Raw genomic sequence first — 26,866 nt, forward strand, 5'->3', positions numbered from 1 at the left:
AACTAGACCACTCCAACATCTTCTTACACAGAGTGCAATAGGCTTGATACCGATTGTTAGCGACTGGCTTGAGCCAGCTACTAAACGCACCAGCTCTTCGAGCCATAGATCGTTAAAGGTACATTGTCCCATTGTGATAGCCAGGATGATTTAAATTAAACTAAGCAGTGACTAAGTATGATACACTATGTACGGAGTTTGCGTGAGTTTCTGTGAAAGTCCTTCCGACAAGTCTGTAATGCTGCCGCATGGACCTTGTAGTTCTGAAACGCTGTGATACCAGTGTGATACCACCCAGATTCCTCATACAGAACTACAACAGTTGATATGGCTAAATGTTTGTTACGACCTTGTATGGAGAATCCGGATGTTTTTATGACTTTTTATGGCCTTAAATTCTTATTGTTAAATGTATGACTTTTTATGACCCCGCAGAAACCCTGTGCATTTTCTGAACTTTAGCAGAAAGTAGAGTTACCATGACGATTGCAGCACATCCTCAGATAACAAAGAGGACCATTAAGGAAACAACTTACTCTTGTGTCTCTCTCTTTTTAATGTCAATGTTTGTTTAATTATATGTCATACCAAAATGTTTTAATGTCCAAATATTTTTTTCAATTGATTATTTATTTTATTAATACTTGTAAGACACTTACAGTATGTCATATAAAAGTGTACTCATGTATCACTTACCTGAAATACTTACTTGTTGTTTTCTTAAGATACTCACCTGAATTCACACCAGTTTCTGTTCATTCGGTTAAGGTTGCTATAATTTATTTATTATTTATTTGATCTATAAAGTGTGTGTTATTTTTACCAACATGTTTATGAATCATTTTGTGATTCAAAGTGTCTTACTCTGAAATATAAATGTGTATTTGTATTAAAAGACAACAAAGAGGGCTGTAAAGGAAACAACTAACTCTTATCTCTCTCTCTCTCTCTCTCTCTCTTTAATGTCAAGTTGATTACTGCTTACAGTCTTCCCGACTATCCGGGACCTGTAACAGATTTTGGGGGCTCGTCAAGGATCTGTGCTACTCTGAAGATGCCTGGTCCAGTGATTTGGAACCTAGGGGCAGTAATGCACATTCTTCAGGAAACGTGTGTGTGAGAGGCTAAGGGGAACAGGTGACCAGCATCTTACTGACCAGGAGCATCACCACATAACCAGATCTACCTAAAAGTGCATCATGTCTGACTAAGAAAGAGACTTATCTGGAACATCTACACTTTGAACACAAGCCAACTCTTCAAGTTGGCAAAAGACATTCACCCAGCATCAGATGCGGAAGTCACACAATTAAAGAATGTTGATGAAGAGAGCTACATTAAATAGATTGTCACTTACATGAAGCGCAGTGAAATGTCTAGGCTATTTGATCAAGGGATGACTGAAATCCGACACTGTTCCCACCATCTGCCATGCCATTGTACAAGCCGCATACACAGGTGCAGTCTCAGACCCAGTATCAATCACAATGTCAATACAATGTCAAGACCCAAAACACAATTCTTTTCAAGTAGACGTCCTCTTCAAAGACAACAACAGTCAAGATGCTATGAATGCAAAGACTACTTGCAGCCATTGTTTTATACATGGTGCAGAGAGACACAGAGCTGTAGGTTGCCTTAGGAAACCAAGAGAGCAGGGAAATGGGGAAGGATAACTGCAGAGGGACAGTCCAAGTGATTATTAGAACTGGTAAATGTCGATTACAAGGCTTGTTCACCCTAGCCAACCTCCTCGGAATAGCAATGGAAATTGAAGACGATAAGGCCAATGCTCTTGTTAACATCATTCAATACCAGAAAAATTTAAATTAGCAACATTTGGATTTCCAGGTCTCAGTAAATGTTGGACTGCAGGATATTGTTACATTTACATTTATTCATTTAGCAGACGCTTTTATCCAAAGCGACTTACAGATGAAGACAGTGGAAGCAATCAAAAACAACAAAAAGAGCAATGATATATAAGTGCTATAACAAGTCTCAGTTAGGTTAACACAGTACACGTAACATGGGATTTTAACTAATATAATAAAAAGAAAACAGATAGAATAAAAAATAAATAAAAGAATAGAGCAAGCTAGTTAGAGGTGTTTACACATACACATACATATACAATTGCATAATAAATGAAAAGAAAATAGAATACAAAAAGATTAGAAAGGTAGTTAGATTTTTTAAAGAATAGAATTAGAATAGTGAGTGTTAAAGTTAGAGGGTCAAATAAAGATGGAAGAGATGTGTTTTAAGCCGATTCTTGAAGATTGCTTAGGACTCAGCTGCTCGGATTGAGTTGGGGAGTTCATTCCACCAGATGGGAACATTTAATTTAAAAGTCCGTAAAAGTGACTTTGTGCTTCTTTGAGATGGCACAATCAAGCGACGTTCACTTGCAGAATGCAAGCTTTTAGAGGGCACATAAGTCTGAAGTAACAAATTTAGGTAAATGGGTGCAGAGCCAGTGGTAGTTTTGTAGGCAAACATCAATGCCTTGAATTTTATGCGAGCAGCTATTGGAAGCCAGTGCAAATTGATAAACAGAGGTGTGACGTGTATTCTTTTTGGCTCATTAAAAATTAATCTTGCTGCCACGTTCTGAATTGATTGTAAAGGTTTGATAGAATTAGCTGGAAGACCTGCCAAGAGGGCATTGCAATAGTCCAGCCTGGACAAAACAAGAGCTTGAACAAGGAGTTATTGTTATCCACTCAGGTTGTCACTCACGTTAAATGACGTGTTCCAAACATTTTCGATCTCACCAGCACAGTGGTGCTATTTGAACCTGTCATGGAGTGTCCACCGATTGACAAGTTTATTTTTGGCTAGATGTTTGATTACCCAAAGACCTCAATACCATTTTGTCACTTGGAGAAAAGTCACCAAATTGGAGAAGTCCGAAGATTGCTGGGATTCTTCAATCACCTTTATTTATATAGCGCTTTAAACAAAATACATTGCGTCAAAGCACTGAAAAACATTCATTTGGAAAACAGTGTCTCAATAATGCAAAATGATAGTTAAAGGCAGTTCATCATTGAATTCAGTTATGTCATCTCTGTTCAGTTTAAATAGTGTCTGTGCATATATTTTCAATCAAGTCAATGATATCGCTGTAGATGAAGTGACCCCAACTAAGCAAGCAAGAGGCGACAGCGGCAAGGAACCAAAACTCCATCGGTGACAGAATGGAGGAAAAACCTTGGGAGAAACCAGGCTCAGTTGGGGGGCCAGTTCTCCTCTGACCAGACGAAACCAGTAGTTCAATTCCAGGCTGCAGCGAAGTCAGATTGTGCAGAAGAATCATCTGTTTCCTGTGGTCTTGTCCTGGTGGTCCTCTGAGACAAGGTATTTACAGGGGATCTGTATCTGGGGCTCTAGTTGTCCTGGTCTCTGCTGTCTTTCAGGGCAGTAGAGGTCCGTTCTAGGTGCTGATCCACCATCATGTCTGGATACGTACTGGATCCGGGTGACTGCAGTGACCCTCTGATCTGGATACAGACTGGATCTGCTGGCTATGATGACCTCAGAATAAGAGAGAAACAGACAAATATTAGCGTAGATGCCATTCTTCTAATGATGTAGCAAGTACATAGGGTGTTATGGGAAGTGTTTCCGGTTCCGGTTTAGATAATTAATGCAGCCTAAAAATCCTTTAACGGATTCGGATATTAAAAGCATATCAGTATGTTATGTGTAAGCCAGGTTAAAGAGATGGGTCTTTAATCCAGATTTAAATTGCAAGAGTGTGTCTGCCTCCCGAACAATGTTAGGTAGGTTATTCCAGAGTTTAGGCGCCAAATAGGAAAAGGATCTGCCACCCGCAGTTGATTTTGATAATCTAGGTATTATCAAATTGCCTGAGTTTTGAGAACGTAGCGGACGTAGAGGAGCATAATGTAAAAGGAGCTCATTCAAATACTGAGGTGCTAAACCATTCAGGGCTTTATAAGTAATAAGCAATATTTTAAAATCTATACGATGTTTGATAGGGAGCCAGTGCAGCGATGACAGGACCGGGCTAATATGGTCATACTTCCTGGTTCTAGTAAGAACTCTTGCTGCTGCATTTTGGACTAGCTGTAGTTTGTTTACTAAGCGTGCAGAACAACCACCCAATAAAGCATTACAATAATCTAACCTTGAAGTCATAAATGCATGGATTAACATTTCTGCATTTGACATTGAGAGCATAGGCCGTAATTTAGATATATTTTTGAGATGGAAAAATGCAGTTTTACAAATGCTAGAAACGTGGCTTTCTAAGAAAAGATTGGGATCAAATAGCACACCTAGGTTCCTAACTGATGACGAAGAATTGACAGAGCAACCATCAAGTCTTAGACAGTGTTCTAGGTTATTACAAGCAGAGTTTTTAGGTCCTATAATTAACACCTCTGTTTTTTCTGAATTTAGAATCATCCAATTTTTTATATCGACTATGCATTCCATTAGTTTTTCAAATTGGTGTGTTTCACCGGGCTGCAAAGAAATATAGAGCTGAGTATCATCAGCGTAACAGTGAAAGCTAACACCATGTTTCCCAAGGGTAACATATAAAGCGTGAAGAGTAGCGGCCCTAGTACTGAGCCTTGAGGTACTCCATACTGCACTTGTGATCGTTATGATACATCTTCATTCACTGCTACGAACTGATGGCGGTCATATAAGTACATTTTAAACCATGCTAATGCACTTCCACTGATGCCAACAAAGTGTTCAAGTCTATGCAAAAGAATGCTGTGGTCAATTGTGTCAAACGCAGCACTAAGATCCAATAAAACAAATAGAGAGATACACCCACGATCAGATGATAAGAGCAGATCATTTGTAACTCTAAGGAGAGCAGTCTCAGTACTATGATACGGACTGGAAATCCTCACATATACCATTTTTCTCTAAGAAGGAATATAATTGTGAGGATACCACCTTTTCTAGTATCTTGGACAGAAAAGGGAGATTCGAGATTGGTCTATAATTAACTAGTTCTTTGGGGTCAAGTTGTATTTTTTTATGAGAGGCTTAATAACAGCCAGTTTGAAGGTTTTTGGGGACATATCCTAATGACAATGAGGAATTAATAATAGTCAAAAGAGGACCTATGACTTCTGTAAGCACCTTTTTTAGGAGCTTAGATGGTATAGGGTCTAACATACATGTTGTTGGTTTAGATGATTTAACAAGTTTATACAATTCTTCCTCTCCTATAGTAGAGAACTGTTCCTCGGGGGGTCTATAGTGCACTGTCTGATGCGATACTGTAGCTGACGGCTGAATGGTTGCAATTTTATCTCTAATAGTATCGATTTTAGAAGTAAAGTAGTTCATAAAGTCATTACTGCTGTGGTGTTGGCAGAGGTGGGTAGAGTACCCAAAAACTTTACTCAAGTAAAAATAAAAGTAATTCTAGAAACATTTACTCAAGTAAAAGTAAAAGTACTAGTTTTGAATAGTTACTTGAGTAAGAGTAAAAGAGTATCGGATAAAAAAATCTACTCAAGTAGTTAGTTACTAGTTACTTTGGGTCATATATACTGAGCCTACTTTTATTTAGATATATAGATAAAATGTATGTAATGTATGTGTGTGTGTATACATGTATTTATTTCATCAGCCTTTACTGCAATTTATTATAAAACCCTGTCTGTTTACTTAAGTAACAGATATAGGTTTCATGCCATAATATATTTTTAATATGACTGACTTTATCTTAAATGTGAATTTAACATTGAAAGTTAATGTGATATAAATATTGCTACTAATCTTTCATTGTTCAGAAAGAGAGCAAATAACATTTGCATTATTAAAGATCATTTTCACTGACAGTCTAGAGTTCAATCACTCTCAGAAACTCCCATTAAAATCACTGAAACTGTTAACACTGTGAAATCAATATCTTAATTATAGATTCGTACACACATCTGCACTTTGTTGTTTCTGATGAAAGAATTCGCCAGAAAGAGGTATTCAGTCAGTAAGCGAGTGAAGGAAGCACCGGCATTTCAAAGATGACTCATCCGAACACCTCTGATTGGCCATTGCATTCAAAAGAATCGTGTGTGATTGGTTATAATGTGCAACGCTGTAAAAACGCATCTATCTCTGGCTCAGCGCTAGCAAGTGATCACAGATCTGAATTTAACAGCTGATGATATGACTTGCTGAACATACTCGCACCGGTGTGATTGTATTAAAATTAATTTTTTATTTATTATTTTTATTATTTTTTGTCTTTTGGAAGTTGCATTCAACTTGACTCCCCTCTGTTATAAGCCACACACATACAACAAACTAATGTCACAGTAGTATCGTGTACTGTAATCGAATGTAGCCCAAGTTATTACCTGTTAAACAGTAGACAGCACACGCGTTCATCTAATAAGGATTCCATCGCAAGCAGATAATAGCCTTTGCAGATTTGCTTTCAATTCAGTGCAGTTCCATAGCCCCATTTTTAATGCTGCTGATGATCTTAAACGTTACAACTCTGAGTGAACCGCTTCAGACGCTCAGCGCGTGCGGCAGGGAACTGAACGACTCATTCAAACTGATTCATGAACCAATTCACTCGTTTGCCAATTGGTTTGATCAAGCCTTTGAACAGAATTGACTCAAAAGAATGAATCATTAGCGAATGGGCGTCGCTCATTACCCAGAGAAAAGTAGAAGGCACGTTTGGAATAAACTGAAGCATTTATAACATTTATTGCATTAAGATAAAGTAACGAGAGGAGCGTCGCCAACAGTAACGAAGTAAAAGTGCAGATTTTTCCCAAAAAAATTACTCAAGTAAGAGTATAAAGTACCCATCTTTAAATATACTCCGAAAAGTATTAGTTACCCCGAAAAATTACTCAAGTAAATGTAACGAAGTAAATGTAACTCGTTACTACCCACCTCTGGGTGTTGGGAAATGTCAACACTTGTTGAGGCTTTATTTTTCGTTAATTTAGCCACTGTATTGAATAAATACCTGGGGTTATGTTTGTTTTCTTCTAAAAGAGAAGAAACGTAATCAGATCTAGCAGTTTTTAATGCTTTTCTGTAGGATATGTTACTTTCCCCCCAAGCAATACGAAATACCTCTAGTTTTGTTTTCCTCCAGCTACGCTCCATTTTTCGGGCTGCTCTCTTTAGGGTGCGAGTATGCTCATTATACCATGGTGTCAAACTGTTTTCCTTAACCTTCTTTAAGCGTAAAGGAGCAACTGTATTTAAAGTGCTAGAAAAGAGAGAGTCCATAGTTTCTGTTACATCATCAAGTTGTTCTGAGGTTTTGGATATGCTAAGGAATTTGGATACATCAGGAAGATAACTTAAAAAGCAGTCTTTTGTGGTAGAAGTGATGGTTCTTCAATACTTGTAACAAGAAGTAGAATTTACAATTTTGGCTATATGAACTTTGCACAGAACTAAATAATGATCTGAGATATCGACACTTGGCTGAATAATTTCAACACTATCAACACCAATTCCATGTGACAGTATTAATTCTAGAGTATGATTTCGACAATGAGTAGGTCCTGAAACATGTTGTCTAACACCAATAGAGTTCAGAATGTCTATAAATGCTGGTCCCAATGCATCTATTTCATTATCGACATGGATATTAAAATCACCAACTATTAAAACTTTATATCTGTAGCCAGAACTAACTCGGATGTAAAATCACCAAAATCTTCAATAAAGTCTGTATGGTGCCCTGGTGGCCTGTATACAGTAGCCAGTACAAACATAAAAGGGGATTTATCATTAACATTTGTTTTTTCTGGATAATGTTGTATGTAGCACCATTACTTCAAACGAGTCTTAAGCTATTACAGAACATACATCCAGGATCTTCTCTAGAACTGCCAAACCCATCTATAATCTTCTGCAAGTAAAGAACAATAATACAGACAGACTGATGGAAAAAAACAAACAAAAAAAACAAATGGGAAAGGTAACCAGCTTCCTTCTAAAACACCAGTGGTCTGGACTGAAAAACACATGAACACCCTGGGAACACTGATTGACATTCTTACCCATCCACTTGTGCTGGCTAATCCTGATTTCAACTCTCCCTTCACACTCCATACTGATGCATCTCAGAAGGGTCTGGGGGCAGTTCTCCATCAATGGCAAAACGGAAAGTTAAGGGTCATTGTGGATCCAGAACTCTTTCCCAAGCTGAGAAAAATGACAATCTTCACTCTGGTAAGCTTGAATTCCTAGCTTTGAAGTGGGCTATATGTGAGAAATTCCGGGATTATCTGTTTTATGTGCCTCACTTCACGGTCTACACTGATAATTACCCCCTGACCTATGTGATGAGCACTGCCAAGCTCAATGCTGTGGGCCTCCGTTGGGTGGGAGAATTGTCTGATTTCCAATTTGACATCAATTATAGACCATGAAAGGAAAATATAGATTCTGACTCTCTCTCTCTCTCTTTGTGCTCGGGACATAGAATGGTATGTGGCCTCAATGTTCAGTAGAAATGTCAGTTAATGCAGTTCGTGCAACTTGGGAAGGGCGCCAGATAGCAAGAAAAAAAGATGTAGCCTGGATAGCTACTCTCATTACAACTCAGGACTCTGACATTACCAACTCGTGCGCAGAACTGTCTCACCATGGTTTTCTGTAAACAATACATCACAGTGAGTTACAGAGAGCACAGAAAGAAAATCCTGCTACTGGGGACATATTGAAATTTAAAGGAAACAACCAAAATGTACAACCTATGTTGTCAAGGGTGAGCCAACTTACCAACAATCGTCTGAAGGACTTACCCTTCCCAGTCTCAGAGGACCTATATGTGGAAAGAGACAAAGCAAACAAAAAGAGCAGCCTACAGAAACACAAAAAGATGAGGAACATCTACGTGCAGAAACACAAGCGGATGAAGAATACTTAACTGTAGATGAGGATACACTAATACCAGAGAGCATCCTTGAAAATGGAAGCATTCCTGTTGTCCAAACTAACTCACACACAACTAGACAAAATTCCCATTCAATACAACCCAGAAGATCTACACAACATCAAAGACCAACACAGAGATTAACCTTCTCACATTTAGGTCAGCTATCATTAAAAAAAAAAAAAAAAAAAAAAAAACACACAGTACTTAACACTTTAGGGTTTTATGGGACACCAGCCATGCCAGCAAGCAGTTATTCACAATACTACACTTCTCCAACACCAACATACATACCATTATTCTACATATCTGCTCCTTTCATAGAAAACCAGACAATTACACCATTATATGCCTATTGAGAGATAAAAGGAACCAACGAGATAATATGATTGGAGGCATTAACTTCTCTGTTGGGGAGAGTTTGACCACCCTACATACAGTTTGGGTCACAAATTAAATTATTCATATAAATTACATTTTTATTTGTACACATTTATTTATATTTACATGTATATAAAAGTTTTATTTTAATTACTTAAATATATGATGAGTTTGAACAGTAGTTCAGCTGCATTTTCTGAACTGGGTAGCAGTTCAGAAAGTACTATTGGTTAGTATTATAATGTCACCTAGTTAAATTGTTTAATTTAAATGGTAAATATTTTCATTTTTTTATCCCTAGACATCAATCCTTGTGCAACATATTTATGACTATTACATTATAAAATTATTAAATGTATGACAAAAAAAAAAAAAAGTCCAGGACTATTCGAGACCGAGTCAAGACCGAGTCCAAGTCAAGTCCAAAAGTTTCGATTCCAAGTCAAGACCGAGTCCAAATGAGAGAAAAAAGGGTCTTCTTCAAGACCACATACTTAACTACTGATAATGTATGTGATGTGAGAGACAGCATATCTCCTATTCTAAATTCTAAAATTCATGTTGTACTTGCAAACACTTTGTATGCATTATAGTTAATGCATGCTGGAGTACTCGATTGTTTCAGACAGCGCTCGACTATCACTGTATTTATGTGCGCATGCCCAGTAGAGCCAAACGTATCCCTTCTAGCCTTGCTGCGCGCATTTGTCATATCCCCAGCTTTGCTTGTGTGTGTGCACTGTGCCAAGTCATCAGTCATTTTAATTTTTGACCACAGACATAATGTCAACAAAAGCCGTATTATTAAGTAAATAACATGAAAATAAAGTACATCAAAATAATATATCCCCAGCTTTGCATGTGTGTGCACTGTGCCAAGTCATCAGTCATTTTAATTTTTGACCACAGACATAATGTCAACAAAAGCCGTATTATTAAGTAAATAACATGAAAATAAAGTACATCAAAATAATTTGACCTTACAGCTCCAAACTCTGTTCTAGAGGGCCAGTGTCCTTTATAGTTTAGCTCCCAGGGTCGGACTGGGGGTAAAACAAGTTCTCATTACCAGGGCCCCAAAGGAAGAGAGGGCCCTTGAAAAGTATGAATCTGAAATATATTTTAATTTACCTGGATATTTTCATGGGTGGGGGGCATGGGGGCCCATCAGGACAGCCTAGGGCCCGGGATCTTTTGTAACGCCCCTGTTAGCTTTAACCCTAATTATACACACTTGAACCATCTAATCAAGCTCTTACTAGACCTAGAATCTTCCAGACAGGTGTGTAAAGGCCAGTTGGAGCTAAACTTTTCAGGACATTGGCCATCCAGGATCTAGTTTGGAGACCCCTGTCCTACAGAGTTGTTACTTTGCACATGCTTTTTGATCATTACAAATAATAATGTAAAATTATTTTCTTAGAATAGGAGATATGCTGTCTCTCGCATCACATACATTATCAGTAGTTAACTATGTGGTCTTGAAGAGGACCCTTTTTTCTCTCATTTGGACTCGGACTTGACTTGGACTCAAAACTTTTGGACTTGGACTTGACTTGGACTCGAACCTCTTTGGACTCGGTCTTGACTCGGTCTCGACTAGTCCTGGACTTGGACTTGACTTGGACTCGACAAAGCTGGACTTGACTACAGCTATATTAATTAGGTAAACCGGAACCGGGAACACTTCCCATAACACCCTATGTACTTGCTACATCATTAGAAGAATGGCATCTACGCTAATATTTGTCTGTTTCTCTCTTACTCCGAGGCCACCGTTGACACCAGATCCAGTCTGTATCCAGATCTGAGGGTCACTGCAGTCACCCGGATCCAGTTGTCACGATCATTACATGGAGTGCCCATGAACTTATGTAGAGGGCACTCCAATCAGGACAATTCCACATTAACCACCAGATGTCACTCGGACTCTAGCCCCTCTTATCTGTTGCACCACACCCTAACTACATTTCCCATGAGTCTCTGCATCAATCACCCTGCCACACCTGCACATCATTCCTCAGTCAATCTCCTTGCCACACCTGCACCTCATTTACACACACATATAAGCAGCACACTCACTCTCACTCGCTGTGAAGTCTTGATTTGCTGTGTCTGTCATTTCCGAGTGTTTCCCTTGTGTTTGATCTCTCTGTACCTGACCTTTGGATTGTTTATACCGACTCTGATTCTTTGCTGCCTGCCCCCGACATCTGCTTGTTCCTGTTTTCGATTCTGGTTATCCCTATATACCTGACGCCGTTGCTGATCATTGCCTGTCTGACCATTCTCATTAAAAGTTCTGCACATGGATCCGAACCTCTCTGTCTCATCATTACAGAAGACTTCGCCAAACCAGGATCCAGCAGCTTTCTTGAACCCCAGACCAGGTATGGAGTCAGCTAACAGTTCATGCAACCCTATAAAAATGCTATGCTCCATCTTTCAATATGGTAACAGGGCTGACACAATGTCCCTGTCTTTCAGACATTACATAAACTCAATGAAAAATCATTAAAGAGAAGAGACCACTTACTTGTCTTCTACCATCAACTTCATGAAAGGCAGATGATGTCACTTCCTGGAACTGATGCAAATTTTGGAACAGTCTATTATCTTTAAAGAGGTGTTTTCATAAAACAGGGTTGACGAGAACGTAGGGACCTCGACAAATTATTATTATTTTGTTTTTATTTGACACTTTAAGAATAAAATCCATTCATGACTAATGAACTGACACTTAAGGCTTTATACAAGTATATGTTTTTTTGTTTTTTGTTTTTTAACAATAGTTTGACTTTTTTGGCCTCGATAGCAAGTAGAAGTAGAAAAATCATACAGAGGGACAGGCCATTTTCAACATTTCTGATGTTTTGCACAAAAACGGGATTAAAATCCTTTAAAAAAAATAATAATAATTTATTTTAATTTTAAATTATAATTTTGGATGCCTAAGACATGGGCCAAACAATAGATATTGTCTGAGAAGTCCAAGAAAATACGCTAGAAATCCATGTTTTTAAATATCTCATTTGTATAGCAACCCCCACCCCCTTGCATCCCTTGTTCCTTCAATGTCTTTGGATACTCTAATTGACTGACAAGTCTTTTGAGATCATTTTGGTCTTTTGGTCATCTCGTCAGTCTACCATGGTGATGCTGATTTCAGTGTTCCATCCATGTCTTCTTCACCCTTAACTGCCCGGACTCTCAACCTACAAAACAGTCCAGATCATGTTTTGTCAGCGGGTTCAGCATCTCTAGGATTAACAAACAGCCCAATGGCAATGATTTCAATGCTTCATAGTGAGAATTTGCCAAATCAAGATTATTCAGTATTTTCTCCTCCACCTAACACATCACATTGGCCTTCCATGATAAAATCATTCTATTTGAGATTGCCTGAAACGCCAGGAAACACTTCCCGTTCATGCAAGGAGTAATCCTACCAGATATAATTTTAAATCATGTTCCAGTAGAGATCGAGAATAAACTGTATGTGGATTCAACAGGACCAGATGGGAAACCAAGGTCAGAATGTTTTGCTGTTCTTTTGTTTAAAAGGTTAATTTAGGCTATTTAATGTATTAAACTATTAGACACCATCAGAAATCTGATCTGGCCACGGTGTTTAACTAAAGAATGTTGTTACTTGTGCCACCTGGTGGATATTGTGTGAAGCGCTACATTGTTTTAAAAAACTGAAAAAGCGCATGCAGGGAGCTCTGTAATCACGCGTGACAAAGTGCAGGCTGCCACATAAAATCATGTTGTTAATGGCCACATCTGTAGATCCCAGTGGGAAGGAGTTGTCATCTAATATCGTAAACAAAGATGAGGCCGATGAAACGGAGCATGTTTATGAAATGGAGGTTGCTGTGCATAGTAAAAGAGAATGCGGAGAGAGCTCCCTCCCTTTAATGCCATGTAAAAATCCAGCGAAAATAAAAGGCTAAGCCAATCGCGGACAGAGGAAAGGCTGAAATCTCCAACTAATATTAAATCTGAAAAGGTGGGTGGATGAGAAGCTGGTGGATTTACATGAGCAATCCAAGGAAAGCAGCACCATGATGGCAACCTTAATTATATGACACAAAAACGTTGCATGTAATAACGTTAGGTTACTAACGTAACCCCGGTTCTCTGATAACATGAAGTGAGGTATCTCACTATGGGACCGCCTCAGGTGTGGCCGATCGCGGAAACACCAATAACACCACGTCTGCCAACCATGGCAGACCAATCGCTGCAGCGATCAGGGAGTCCTGCTCCCTGTATATAAACTGCAGCTACCTGCCATTTCGTCATTCTCACATATTTCATCTCCGTGCAGAACAGGCAAGGAGGGCAATGTTGTGAGATACCTCACTTTATGTTATCAGAGAACCTGGGTTACGTTAGTAACCTAACGTTCTCTTTCTAACATTCGTTCGGTATCTCACTATGGGATATAGACAACTCCCGTATTGCTGATATGCTGACGAAGCAGACTGAGAAAGGCTGAGTAATTATCTGAATCATAGCTCCCGACGGAGGTGAAAACAGAATAATGAGGAATTCGCCCTTTAATAAAATTGCATTATACAACCTGACTACTCACTTCTGAATGGGCCAGAGAGGGCTCTGTCACATCCAGTCTATAAAAATGAGCAAATGTGTGTGGAGAAGATCAGCTGGCTGCCGCGCAAATATCCTGAATAGAGATGCCTCTAAACAGAGCCCAGGAACTAGCCATACCTCTAGTAGAGTGTGCTCGTAGTCCTATTGGATGCTCCAAATTCGAATTATTGTAACATAATACGATAGCCTCCACCACCCAATGGGAAAGGCGTTGACGGGAGATAGGTCTTCCTCTGTAAGAATCAGCCCACGAGACAAACAGCTGATTGCTCTTACAAAGTTTATGTGTTCTCTGAACGTACATATGAGTACGAACAGGACATAAAGTGTGCAACCTCTCCTCCTCTGGGGATGCAAAGGGTGGAGGATGAAAAGCTAGCAGGTTCACTGATTGAACTGCCCTCGCGTGATCAAACACTTTGGGTACGAACGCAGGGTTAGTTCTAAAAGTTACCTTTTGAACACCCGGAGCGAACATCATACATGAGGAGTGAACTGATAAAGCATGTAGTTCACTCACCCTTTTTGCTGTAGTGAGAGCGAGCAACAGAGTCGTCTTTAGAGCTAGTAGCTTCAAGGCAATTTTATCAATGGGTTCAAAAGGGGCTTTTGAGAGTGCGTTCAGAACCACGGACAGGTCCCGGGGCGGGACCAGCGGCTTCGGTACTGGGTGTAACCGGCGTGCACCTCTCATAAACCGACAGACGAGAGGGTGCTGGCCAATAGTACCCGAGTTAATACCCACATGACATGCCGAGATAGCCGACAGATAAACATCAGTGGCATCAGTGGAAGTGCATTAGCATGGTTTAAATCGTACTTATATGACCGCCATCAGTTCGTAGCAGTGAATGAAGATGTATCATATCGATCACAAGTGCAGTATGGAGTACCTCAAGGCTCAGTTCTAGGGCCGCTACTCTTCACGCTTTATATGTTACCCTTGGGAGATATCATCAGGAAACATGGTGTTAGGCCGGGTTCACACCGCAAGCTGCAGCAGAGCAGAAGCAGCGCGTATTTTTTTCGGTGCCTATGTTAACAGATGAGAGCGTTCACACCGCACGCAGAGGCAGCGCGGCAGAGCGTAGCAGGAGCAGAGCAGAAGCAGCAGTGCCGCGATTGTTTCGGCGCTGGGTCTATTTTTGCTGCGCTGCTGACGCTCAGTTAAAGTGAAAGTACACCTTTGATGGACAAAATTTATATGATTTCACACAAAAAGTGTTCTAAATGCACAAAATAAGCACATCTAGGGTGTTTTAACAAGAACTGGAGTATGTTAGGAAAGAAAATTAATCAAAAAAATCTGTATAGAAGATAAAGTGACAATGATCATGGCCAAAATAAACATGTAGCTACTGAAACGAAAAAGTAATTTTGCCCAAAATTTGCATTAATGATATCTACTGCGTTTTTAGCAAATTACATAAAAAATGTATGATATTTAAATTAACATATTTTTATATTATTTATTTATTATTATTACAAAATCTGTCAAAGTACTACAGTTCTATCCAAAAATAAACTTTTTGCCGAAATACAAAAACAACTTTAAATAATTTATATTGCTAGTTTATCCTTAGATTTATTTATTATTATTAGTAGTAGTCGTATTCTTATAAATAGGCCTATACATTGGCAGAAGAACGGATGTCGTGCTGACATCATGCTGACAATCATAAACAATAGCACGTGGTGTGACAGGCGGTGGTCTTCAGAGTGCACCTGGAAAGCTATAATGGACGACACTCGTCTCATCGTGGAAGTTGAGAAACATCAAGTTCTTTATGATCCACAAAATGTTCTGTATAAAGACTTGCAGGCGAAGGAAAAAGCATGGGATGAAGTTGCAGCGGCTCTTAGTGCAGATGGTAAGTAATTTTAGTGTTTTTGACGCTTTCGCTAGCACATGAGCAAACAACTCAATAAGCAAATAGCATAGACAGATTAATATAGGCCTAGCACACATAGCTACATTACATACATCTATGATCTGCGTCTTTATTTCTATTTTTGAGAGTTTGCTAATTTACATTGTCCCTATTAAGAAGTTTGCTGTATACACTTATGAATTATCTATAAGCTTTTTTATGATGGGTAATATGTTTTTGATGTGTCAGATATTCTGTGTATCAACATATACAATAGTTTTTCATGGAGGTAAGAGCTAATGTAAAAAATATCAAAAGGTAATATATAATAAATATAATTCAAATAATAAATTTAAATATATATATATTTTAATGTTAAAATGTCAAAGTACTTACAGTTCTAGGTTCACTACAACCTCAAAAGCCTGCCACTTTCCTCTAATACAATGGAGTGTACAGCAGAAAACATGTGTTGGCTACATAAAACCAATTTTGTGAAATTGTAGAATTATTGTTCTTTTCAAGAAAACACTAAATTGCTTCAATTGGAACCATTTATTTAAAAAATGTAAATTACACATAGCAAGCACACAAATAACAAAAGCCTGTGATACATACATATATAATACACAATTATATGCTAATTTAAAGATGAGCAGGAAGTTAGGCTATGAACCATTTATAATAAACATAATTTAAAACAGTGTATTAAATTGGTTTTCAGGGTGTCCTTGGGTAAATTTGCTTGCAAACAAACCCTACACCATATTGTCCTGCCAGGACACTCTACCTTCAGGGGAGCTGAAAAATGTGCTAAGTTTTTCCCGCACATCGTAAGCCTCTCTGCATCCCCTATTTCCACCCATGTTTGTAGCAGGGGCTAGCACTTCCCCTCTCTCTTCTGCCTCATCCAACCACCTTTGATTGTCCGATGTGTCTGTAAGGAAGTTGTGAAGAATGCAGGCTGCAGTTACAATAGAGTCAGCATTGTCTGGCTTAACGTTGATCCGTGTATGGAGTACCCTCCATCTGGATGACAGAATGCCAAAGGCACATTCTACAACCATTCTTGCTCGTGACAATCGGTAATTGAAGATTTGTCTCCATCGTGGGATTCTGTTCCCTGGAAAAGGTCTCATCAAATATGTTTTCAGTGGGAATGCAGCATCACCCACCATGGTGTACGGTAATGGGCCTTGTACACCAGATCCAGGCAAAGGGCAGTCAGCAGGGACAGACAAAGTTTTGGCCTCCATGCCTCTCCCGAGAGCAGAACCACTGAACACTCCACCATCACTTGTTCTTCCGAAGTCTCCGACCTGTACAAATGTAAATCTGTACTCTGCATCTGCTAGTGCTAGAAGAACTATTGAGAAAGTTCTCTTGTAATTAAAAAACAAGCTACCAGAACGTGCAGGTGACATAATGGTAACATGCTTCCCATCAATAGCACCTAGGCAGTTTGGGAAGTTCCATTTTTCCCAAAATTTGGATGCTATGGCTCTCCACATGTGCTCTGTTGGTCTAGGGAACTGCGATGCCATCATTTGCTCCTCAATTGCTTTACAAGTCATATGGACAGATTCAGCAACGGTGCTTTTCCCTAGACGGTACTGGAAGGCCAGGCTGGTGAAGCTCTCTCCAGTTCCCAGAAATCTGTTAAAGACAAAATAAATATAACATAATTTTTTTCCCCCTGTGTAACATATGCAGTGTATCTATCTCTATATATATATATATATATATATATATATATATATATATATATATATATATATAAATTCTCATATTAATACACATTTATGTGTTTTACAGTGAACGACTGTAAGCGAAGATGGAAGTTGTTGAGAGATGCTTTTAACAGAAACAAGAAGCAAAAAAAATTGCCCAGTGGTTCTGCAGGTGGCATAATAAGGGAATGGAAGTATGATAAAGTAATGTCATTTCTGTTGCCATACATGCAACCTAGAAGGTAAGTATGTCACTTGTCGATCTCATATCTTAATCTTTTTTTTTCTGTTATGGACAGTTATTACAAAATATTGTTTCAGTGAGAATGAGTACATTATTATTTGTGTGTAATCTAAAAAAATACAAACGAGTTGGTGCCAATATATTAATATAATATTTATTCATTTGTAGTTCCAGACACACTTTACAGAGTGAGCCAGAACCTCTGGACATGACTGTGGCTGAGGAGGATGTGGAGCCAGAGTTGTCTGAACTGACAACTTTCAATCCCCTTCCTGCCATACAGAGGCCTGCAACACCATTACTGGCAAGTGGAAGATCAGCAACCCCCACACCACTGCCAAGCACCTACACCCCACAAATAACAGCTCACAGAGCTGACACCCCTACCCCCACTATACATCCCAGGGTTCAAGCACTGGTGACTGACAGTCAACAACACAAACAGAAACGGAGAAGAACAGTTTCCCCAACTACAACTGAGCAACAGTTATTGGACATAATAACACAACCAACTACTCCTGCACCTCCAAATGTTCCCAGACAGGAGGATGAAATGTATTATTTTGCCCTCAGTTTAGTTCCAAAACTGAACCGGCTGCTTCCCAGAAACCGTACCAGGGCAGATACAGATAATGACCTACCTGGCTGACCTGGAGTTAGAAGATGATGGTCAGAGACAACAAGCAACAACAACCCACACAGTTTATCAAAGCAGAGGTCGCCAGCAACCACAATCGAGTGGATTTCAGCCTATTCACCCCACACCCACCTACCAAGAGGAACAAACTCATCACCCCCAACATTTCACACCTCCCTCAATCTCGACCATGCCAGAACAGCATTCCTCTGTTTACCATCAACTGTAGTAATACAGTTTAACACTACAATGGTTTTAAGTTATTTAACCATATGTTGTAAATAGTTCAGCAATTTTAATTTAATAGTTTTTGAAGGGTTATTTTTTTACTATTTTGCATGTAAACATATTGTTAATCATGCTTGGTTTATAACTTTCTGCATGACTTTGTTGTGATTTTTGTTCAATTGACTTAATAAATCCTTTTTATTACTTGATACCCAAGTCAAAGTTATTTCTTTGCAGTTTGGAACTAGTGCAATAAATGTTTTACTAACTTATTCAAACAAAATGTAAATGTATACATGCTTATTTACAAATACAAACATTACTATTTTGCCTATACTTTATTACTAACATGTTGATCGTACCTCAGTGTAACTGCAAGTCTCTGCTTAGGTTCAATGGACTGCCTGTAGTTTGTTGTTTTCCTTGAAAGGTTGCCTCCAATCAGGGAAAGAATGTGATCCATTTGTTCTGCACTCATCCTGAAGTACTTCAGATGCCGGTCACGGTCAAGACGCAGGTCAGCAACAAGATGGTAATATGCACCTTGTTCTCTCCTACGGAGGTTAATGGGATGAACCCAAAGTCTGCGTCTTTTTCGTAGTCTCTTTAATAATAAATATAGCGCGATGGCCTTCCTTCGATCAACAACACGTACTGCACGGAAAACAAAGACAGCAAAACAAAGATGCAACAAAAGTAACAATGAAATTATTCATTAAAACAAGCGTATTGCCAAGTCTTTTTATTTAAATGTATTTGAAATGGAAATAAAGCAATGCGAACTTACCCATTATAGAGTTCTCTGTCCAAAATCCACTGTTCAGTTGCGCGCTGCCTCCGCTGCCGGTATGAAAGCAAAATAGCCGCGCGCTGCTTCTGCTCTGCCTACCTGCTGCTAACGCGCTGCTTCTGCTCTGCTGCAACTTGCGGTGTGAACCCGGCCTTAGCTTTCACTGTTATGCTGATGATACGCAGCTCTATATTTCCTCGCAGCCCGGTGAAACACACCAATTTGAAAAACTAATGGAATGCATAGTCGATATAAAAAATTGGATGACGAGTAATTTCTTACTGCTAAATTCAGAAAAAACAGAGGTGTTAATCATAGGGCCTAAAAACTCTACTTGTAATAACCTAGAACACTGTCTAAGACTTGATGGTTGCTCTGTCAATTCTTCGTCATCAGTTAGGAACCTAGGTGTGCTACTTGATCGCAATCTTTCCTTAGAAAGCCACGTTTCTAGCATTTGTAAAACTGCATTTTTCCATCTCAAAAATATATCTAAATTACGGCCTATGCTCTCAATGTCAAATGCAGAAATGTTAATCCATGCATTTATGACTTCAAGGTTAGACTATTGTAATGCTTTATTGGGTGGTTGTTCTGCACGCTTGGTAAACAAACTACAGCTAGTCCAAAATGCAGCAGCAAGAGTTCTTACTAGAACCAGGAAGTATGACCATATTAGCCCGGTCCTGTCCACACTGCACTGGCTCCCTATCAAACATCGTATAGATTTTAAAATATTGCTTATTACTTATAAAGCCCTGAATGGTTAAGCACCTCAGTATTTGAATGAGCTCCTTTTACATTATACTCCTCTACGTCCGCTACGTTCTCAAAACTCAGGCAATTTGATAATACCTAGAATATCAAAATCAACTGCGGGTGGCAGATCCTTTTCCTATTTGGCGCCTAAACTCTGGAATAACCTACCTAACATTGTTCGGGAGGCAGACACACTCTTGCAGTTTAAATCTAGATTAAAGACCCATCTCTTTAACCTGGCATACACATAACATACTAATATGCTTTTAATATCCAAATCCGTTAAAGGATTTTTAGGCTGCATTAATTAGGTAAACTGGAACCGGAACACTTCACATAACACCGTACTTTCTACATCATTAGAAGAATGGCATCTACGCTAATATTTGTCTGTTTCTCTCTTGTTCCGAGGTCACCGTGGCCACCAGATCCAGTCTGTGTCCAGATCAGAGGGTCACTGCAGTCACCCGGATCCAGTACGTATCCAGACCAGATGGTGGATCAGCACCTAGAAAGGACCTCTACTGCCCTGAAAGACAGCGGAGACAAGGACAACTAGAGCCCCAGATACAGATGCCCTGTAAAGACCTTGTCTCAGAGGAGCACCAGGACAAGACCATTCTTCTGCACAATCTGACTTTGCTGCAGCCTGGAATTGAACTACTGGTTTCGTCTGGTCAGAGGAGAACTGGCCCCCCAACTGAGCCTGGTTTCTCCCAAGGTTTTTTTCTCCATTCTGTCACCGATGGAGTTTCGGTTCCTTGCCGCTGTCGCCTCTGGCTTGCTTAGTTGGGGTCACTTCATCTACAGCGATATCATTGACTTGATTGCAAATTAAAACAGACACTAATTCAACTGAACAGAGATGACATAACTGAATTCAATGATGAACTGCCTTTAACTATCATTTTGCATTATTGAGACACTGTTTTCCAAATGAATGTTGTTCAGTGCTTTGGCGCAATGTATTTTGTTTAAAGCACTATATAAATAAAGGTGATTGATTGATTGATTGATAAACCTTAACCGTAGAAAAGGCTCTGCCCTTATCTAGAAGGTCCTGTAAAAAAAAAAACAGCACATCCGAAACTGAACACAAGAAAGGAACAATGTTCCTTTCTGTGCACCAAACCTCAAACACCCCAGGTACTCGGTGGGAAAAAGACTTATCCCAAAACCTCTTCATTTCAGCCACACAAGCCGGGTCGGCTGGAATAAACTGTCTTGCTTGGAGGGAGACGTGACGGAAGTCTCTTTCCGTCATACAAGTTTCTTTCAGCCCCTTTATCTGCTGGTTGGGATGGCCAGTCGATCGACAGTCTAGCTGCAGCCCTGCAACAGGCCTCGATAAAATCTGTATCCATCTGCACAGGGGAGGGTGAGCTCTCATCCTGTGCACTCGGCGGACGCGACTGCATCGGGGGAAGAATAGAATCTTCATCATCGTCATCCTCGTCCTAGAGGATGGTCAACAAAACTTCGTCATCGTCATCTTCCTCTCCCGCTAACGGATCTCCAAACAGCGGGGGAAGGACGGGTGACACCTTCTCCATCATCTCACCCCAGGAGCTGGAGGCCTGTGGACAATCCATCGGTTCCTCTCTGGGTTGAGCAGAGAGGCATGTGTCCGACTTCCAAGCTACTGCAACGCGAAGCCTTCGCTCTCGGGATTTGACCGAGAACTTTGCACAGTGGGGACAGCCCTCGGGGTCGGTCAACGCTGCCTGAGCGTGTTTAGCGCCCAAGCAGGAGATGCAGAGACCGTGTGAATCTTTTGCAGAAATCCACATTCCGCACGCACACAGATGAGGAGGACGGCCCTGTCCTCCGGGGCTCTCCGGCTCTTTTGCAGTGGCCATGAAGCCTGCACTCTCTTCGTACGGTAAGCCCACCACAACGTGACAGCTAGTACAGAGCTGTGCTACGACAGAGAGCTCTTTTCCTACTTTTTAGCGCGCCAAAAAACTCGGAAAAAAATAATAATAAGTAAAAAAACTTAAAGTAGAAAACTCGCCTTGACACATTTGTTATCTTACTCTTAAGTGTTAGGTCACTCGACAAACGTTAAGAATATATTGCATTTGGGACGTTACCTTGCAGCTCCGTCGATAAACTGCTTAGCAATAATTCTCCAAGTCTGCTGAGGACAGCTTCTGAAATCTTCACAGGGAAGAGAACGACAATGACGAAATGGCAAGTAGCTGCGGTTTATATACAGGGAGCAGGACTCCCTGATTGCTGCAGCGATTGGTCTGCCATGGTTGGCAGACGTGGTGTTATTGGTGCTTCCGCGATCGGCCACGCCTGAGGCAGTCCCATAGTGAGATACCGAACGAATGTTAGAAAGAGAACCTAGAACACTGTCTAAGACTTGATGGCTGCTCTGTAAATTCTTCGTCATAAGTTAGGAACCTAGATGTGCTATTTGATAGCAATCTTTCCTTTGAAAACCACATTTCTAGCATTTGAAAAATTGAACTTTTCAATCTCAAAAATAAATATAAATTACGACCTATGCTCTTAATGTCAACACTGCACAGGCTCCCTATTTGAAACATCTTTAAAATCTTGCTCATTTATCATGTAAAGTGTCCTGAACTGTTTAGCATCTCAGTATTTGAGCGAGCTTTTATTGTACTATACAGTGGTGGACAGTCCCTTACGAAAATTAACCATGGTTTTACTACAAATAAAACCAAAAAACCATGGTTACTGTAGTTAAACCATGGTAACCACAAATTAACCATGGTTTTGCTATATTAACCATAGTTTAACCATGGTATTTGTAGTAAATCTGTGGTTTTACAAATGGCAGTCAATACGCCAAAAAACCATGGGTTACTACAGTTTTACTATAATAAAACCATGGTTATTTTTCGTAAGGGGTAACGGAGTAGCTTTACTTCGTTACTGTACTTAAGTACATTTTTCAAGTATCTGTACTTTACTGGAGTAGTTTTATTTTGAGTAATTTTTACTTCACTACATTTCAAAGCATAAGATCGTACTTTTAACTTCCCTACATTTCATAAAACATATCGTTACTCCCTATAATATATCACGTGCTCCGACACGCAGAAGCGGTGTCTGATTCATCATGAACGAACTGAGTCTTTTTAAAATAAACTTTTAAATCGGATCGCAAAACGCACCTATTACGATTCGTTTACGAATTAGAATTATCCGATTGCAGCTGTTCTGGAGTCGACCACTCACTGATTCAAATGAACCGTTTAGTGCGAGTCAGTAAGAACCGGGAGATCTTGTGAGCGCGCGTGCGTCTGATGTTGCTTAAAGTAAGTTATTAATGTCGAAATTTAGGATTAATTATTGTAACTGAAAATCATATTTAGTTCAAAATTGTCAGTTGTTTGGGAACTAAATCCGCTGTAAAGAGGGATCTATTTAAGCCCACTGAAATGCTCGAGTGCAGACGATGCAGACACATCAATCAGCATCTCTGTGTTTTAGGTTAAAAAAAAAACATCAAATTAACACAGTGCATGTTCAAAATCCCCGCTGCTGTAATATTTACAGTTTTATTAAAATGCTACCATGTCCTGTGTGACGTCTGTTTTTATATTGTTTATTAACAGTAACGTTATATTGTTTGGGTTAAGTAGACGAGTAGACAGACAAGAATGTTTATTCATCATAACCGTGCTGAAAATAAGTAAATATTGTTAGCTGATGATAGCTAACAAGCGAGGTAATTTTTATAAATCATGTCCAAATATTTTTATTCAACAACCTATATACATACAAAATAAAGGATGTGATGTTCAGAACATGGTAACTACAGTAATTATCAAAGAGGGGAAGAGATGCAACCCATTTGGCCATGGGTGTTTTTACACCACAGACAAGATTTGAGAAGGAAAAAATCATTATGAAAATATAATTATATTTTCCTTAAAATCTTCTTCCTAACTTCAGGCCTTATTATCATGTCATATGTAACTGTGATGTTCTGTAAAACAACAAACTTTAAAATACTTTTTTCTTACTGGTGAAAATCAGATGGTCAACTCTGCTTTCTCTCTGGTAAATCACAGTGTAAGCTTCACAGTAAACATTACTCTCGTCAACGTAGTCCATATATACACAACAAAAATATATCTTGACTCCATATAGTTGTTTTTTTGGAAAAAAAACCCAGGTATTTTGAGCAGTAGGATTATTTAAAAAAATGTGCTAATATTAAATTAAATTGAGTAGCCTATATAAAATTGCAAACATCTATGTTTCAGTACTTTTTTACTTAAGGACATTGAGTACTTTTGTACTTTCACTTGAGTAAAATTGAAAAAGGAGTACTTTTACTTCTACTGGAGTAATATTTTACTATACGTATCTGTACTTTTACTCAAGTACTTGATTTGTGTACTTCGTCCACCACTAGTCCTCTACCTCTGCTGCTTTCTCAAAACTGTGTGAATTTGATAATACCTATAATATCAAAATCAACTGCGGGTAGCTAAACCACGATTTACCATGTTCACGTATGATTTATTGATTCTAGCATGATTTACCATAGTTTACCACGATTTACCACGATTTACCATAGTTTACCATGATTTACTATAGTATACTACGATTTGCCATGTTCAAGTATAATTTACTGATTCTAGCATGATTTACCATAGTTTAGCATGATTTACCATAGTTTACCATGATTTACCATAGTTTACCATGATTTACCATAGTTTACCATTATTTACTATAGTATACCATGATTTACCATGTTCAATTATGATTTACTATGATTCTAGCATGATTTACCATAGTTTACCACGATTTACCATAGTTTACCATTATTTACCAAGATTTACCATGGTTTACCATGATTTACTATAGTATACCGCAATTTACCATGTTCAAGTATGATTTACTGATTCTAGTATTATTTATCATAGTTTACCATGATTTATGATCTATGATAGATAGATAGATAGAAATAGTCAGATAGATAGATAGATAGATAGATAGATTAGATGAGTTTGAATGAGTTTAAATTGATTAGCATCAAAGCTTGATTGAGTCTAATGGGATTTGGAGCTTGGGTCATCTGAACATCCTGTCAATGAAAGTCTATGGGCATTTTTATGATATTTAATATTCATTTTTAAGAAAACCGTAACTCAAACCAGTCTGAAAAGATATAGCACACCGAGTCAGAACAGTATGAAGGTCTGACCCGAGTTTGGAGTATGTAGCTTGAACGGTCTAGGAGGAGTTAGTGTCCAAAAAATTTTCCGGCCAGAAAAAAAAGAAGAATAATAACTAGAATTAAAAGTTAGTGAACTAACTTTGATGTTGGCTTGGCCATCTTGGCCATGGGGCAAAAGAGCCACAGTACTTCTGTGCCCAACATTCTTGAGTTGTCCCGCTGCAAAAAAAAAAAAAAAAAAAAAAAAAACAAAACCTTAAAAAAATACCCCTGCAACAGTGTTTTTCCATGGTCCCTTGCTGTTTTCTTTTTTAATAAAAAGCCTAGGCTATGATAACAGTTACGACAGGGTTGTCTAGCTGAATGCGAAATAAGTCATGCAAAAACCATAATCTCCTAAATACCATTCAATTTAATCTTATTTTAATAGTACTGACAACATATTTTAAGTTATCACACATTACTGAAAAATTAAAGAAGGGACACTATATATGGTATACTTCGGCGAGTCAAGAGCTAAACAAAAAGTCCTGTTTCATTACAAAATACTGTAACTTTTATAAACTTTATACTATCACCACACAATTTTTATTAATATTTATTATAAAATAAATATTTCATAAAACTGAAACTTAAATATATTATTTATATAGGCTATACAAAACAGAAAAGAAAAAAAGACTAAATAATAAGGCTGAATAAGCTGATCTATAGCATGTTAAATGGTGGTTGCTTGTCTATGAATGGTACACCCCTCTAAGCTCACAGAAGTGGTTTGACCCAAGTCCTCAGCAGCCAATGACATTGACCTCTTCAAACTGATTTTTAACGTGTGTATTTCACGTGTATTTAACACATGATTTTTCACGTGTAAAAAACAGGTATTTAACCGTTAAATAATATTGGATATAATATCTGAGTAATATAGTATTTTAAGAAGCTCTTAAAAAAATATATAAATGATTTTACCATGTTGTGCAGCGCCGATAAATAAATAATGTTAAATACGTGTTCTCTACGCATGAAATACACGTATTTAACGTGTATTTGACCCTCTTGGCCTTCCATACACATTAGATATAATGAAGGGAGACTTGAAAAAAGGACATTGCGTTGTTTTGATATGGATTACTTTATCACAGAATATTTGTTCGGGAGCACTTGTTTAGTTTAAAAGTAGACATGTCAAGCTTTCTATAGATATATCTCTCATGTCTCTTCGTTGAGTATTCATGGAGTTACAGTTCATTTTAATGACGTGTTAGTAAATGAAGATCAGCGCAGACAAAGGCTGCAGACAGCGCATCTTGTTTGTTATCTTTTATTTTATAAGTGCCCAAAGTTTTGTTGTTAATATGTTTGTATCCAAAAAAAAAGTAGACCCTTTACAGATTCGATTGATGTATTGCTCTTATCTGTGCGATTAAAACTGAAAGTGTAATTTAAGTAATTTTCGGGGTTATCAGGAGAAAATGACTCAAAACGCGTTAATCGACTCCAGAAGTTAAAAGGCTGTCCT

At 38.7% G+C, this 26,866-nt stretch overlaps 2 protein-coding genes across 9 annotated transcripts in view; one reads left to right on the forward strand and one right to left on the reverse strand.

Annotated features, from left to right (window-relative positions):
• LOC128016245 (centrosomal protein of 95 kDa) overlaps positions 1–26,866 on the reverse strand; it is a 233,500-nt gene that overhangs the window by 18,806 nt on the left and 187,828 nt on the right. Inside the window, exons 15-16 of one of the 8 annotated variants that reach the window (XR_008184108.1) lie at positions 17,195–17,445; positions 16,330–17,108 (exon numbers count right to left, since the gene is read on the reverse strand). The exons of 4 other annotated variants lie outside the window; for them this stretch is intronic. Coding sequence is in view for 3 of the 4 variants with exons in the window: in XM_052600756.1 (XP_052456716.1) it covers positions 17,374–17,445 (72 nt within the window). In the remaining variant the exon portion in view is untranslated. Of the gene's footprint in view, positions 1–10,885; positions 12,514–16,329; positions 17,446–26,866 lie in introns of those variants that run through there. 3 more of the 8 variants (XM_052600760.1, XM_052600757.1, XM_052600756.1) reach the window with 3 other exon arrangements.
• On the forward strand, positions 17,563–18,591 carry LOC128016252 (uncharacterized). The gene is made up of 2 exons (XM_052600772.1): positions 17,563–17,761; positions 17,932–18,591. Exons 1-2 carry the CDS (start codon positions 17,592–17,594, stop codon positions 18,410–18,412), a joined length of 651 nt encoding a protein of 216 aa, XP_052456732.1. The 5' UTR covers positions 17,563–17,591; the 3' UTR covers positions 18,413–18,591.

This window comes from Carassius gibelio, chromosome A6 (assembly GCF_023724105.1).
Source record: "Carassius gibelio isolate Cgi1373 ecotype wild population from Czech Republic chromosome A6, carGib1.2-hapl.c, whole genome shotgun sequence".
In the NCBI taxonomy this organism is placed as follows: Eukaryota; Metazoa; Chordata; class Actinopteri; order Cypriniformes; family Cyprinidae; genus Carassius; species Carassius gibelio.

Bases quoted from the DNA above. Each gene is read 5' to 3' on its own strand.
- LOC128016252 (XM_052600772.1), top strand. From the start codon at position 17,592: ATGTGTTTTACAGTGAACGACTGTAAGCGAAGATGGAAGTTGTTGAGA. The intron at 17,762-17,931 runs GTAAGTATGTCA...ATTCATTTGTAG, and splicing joins CCATACATGCAACCTAGAAG to TTCCAGACACACTTTACAGA.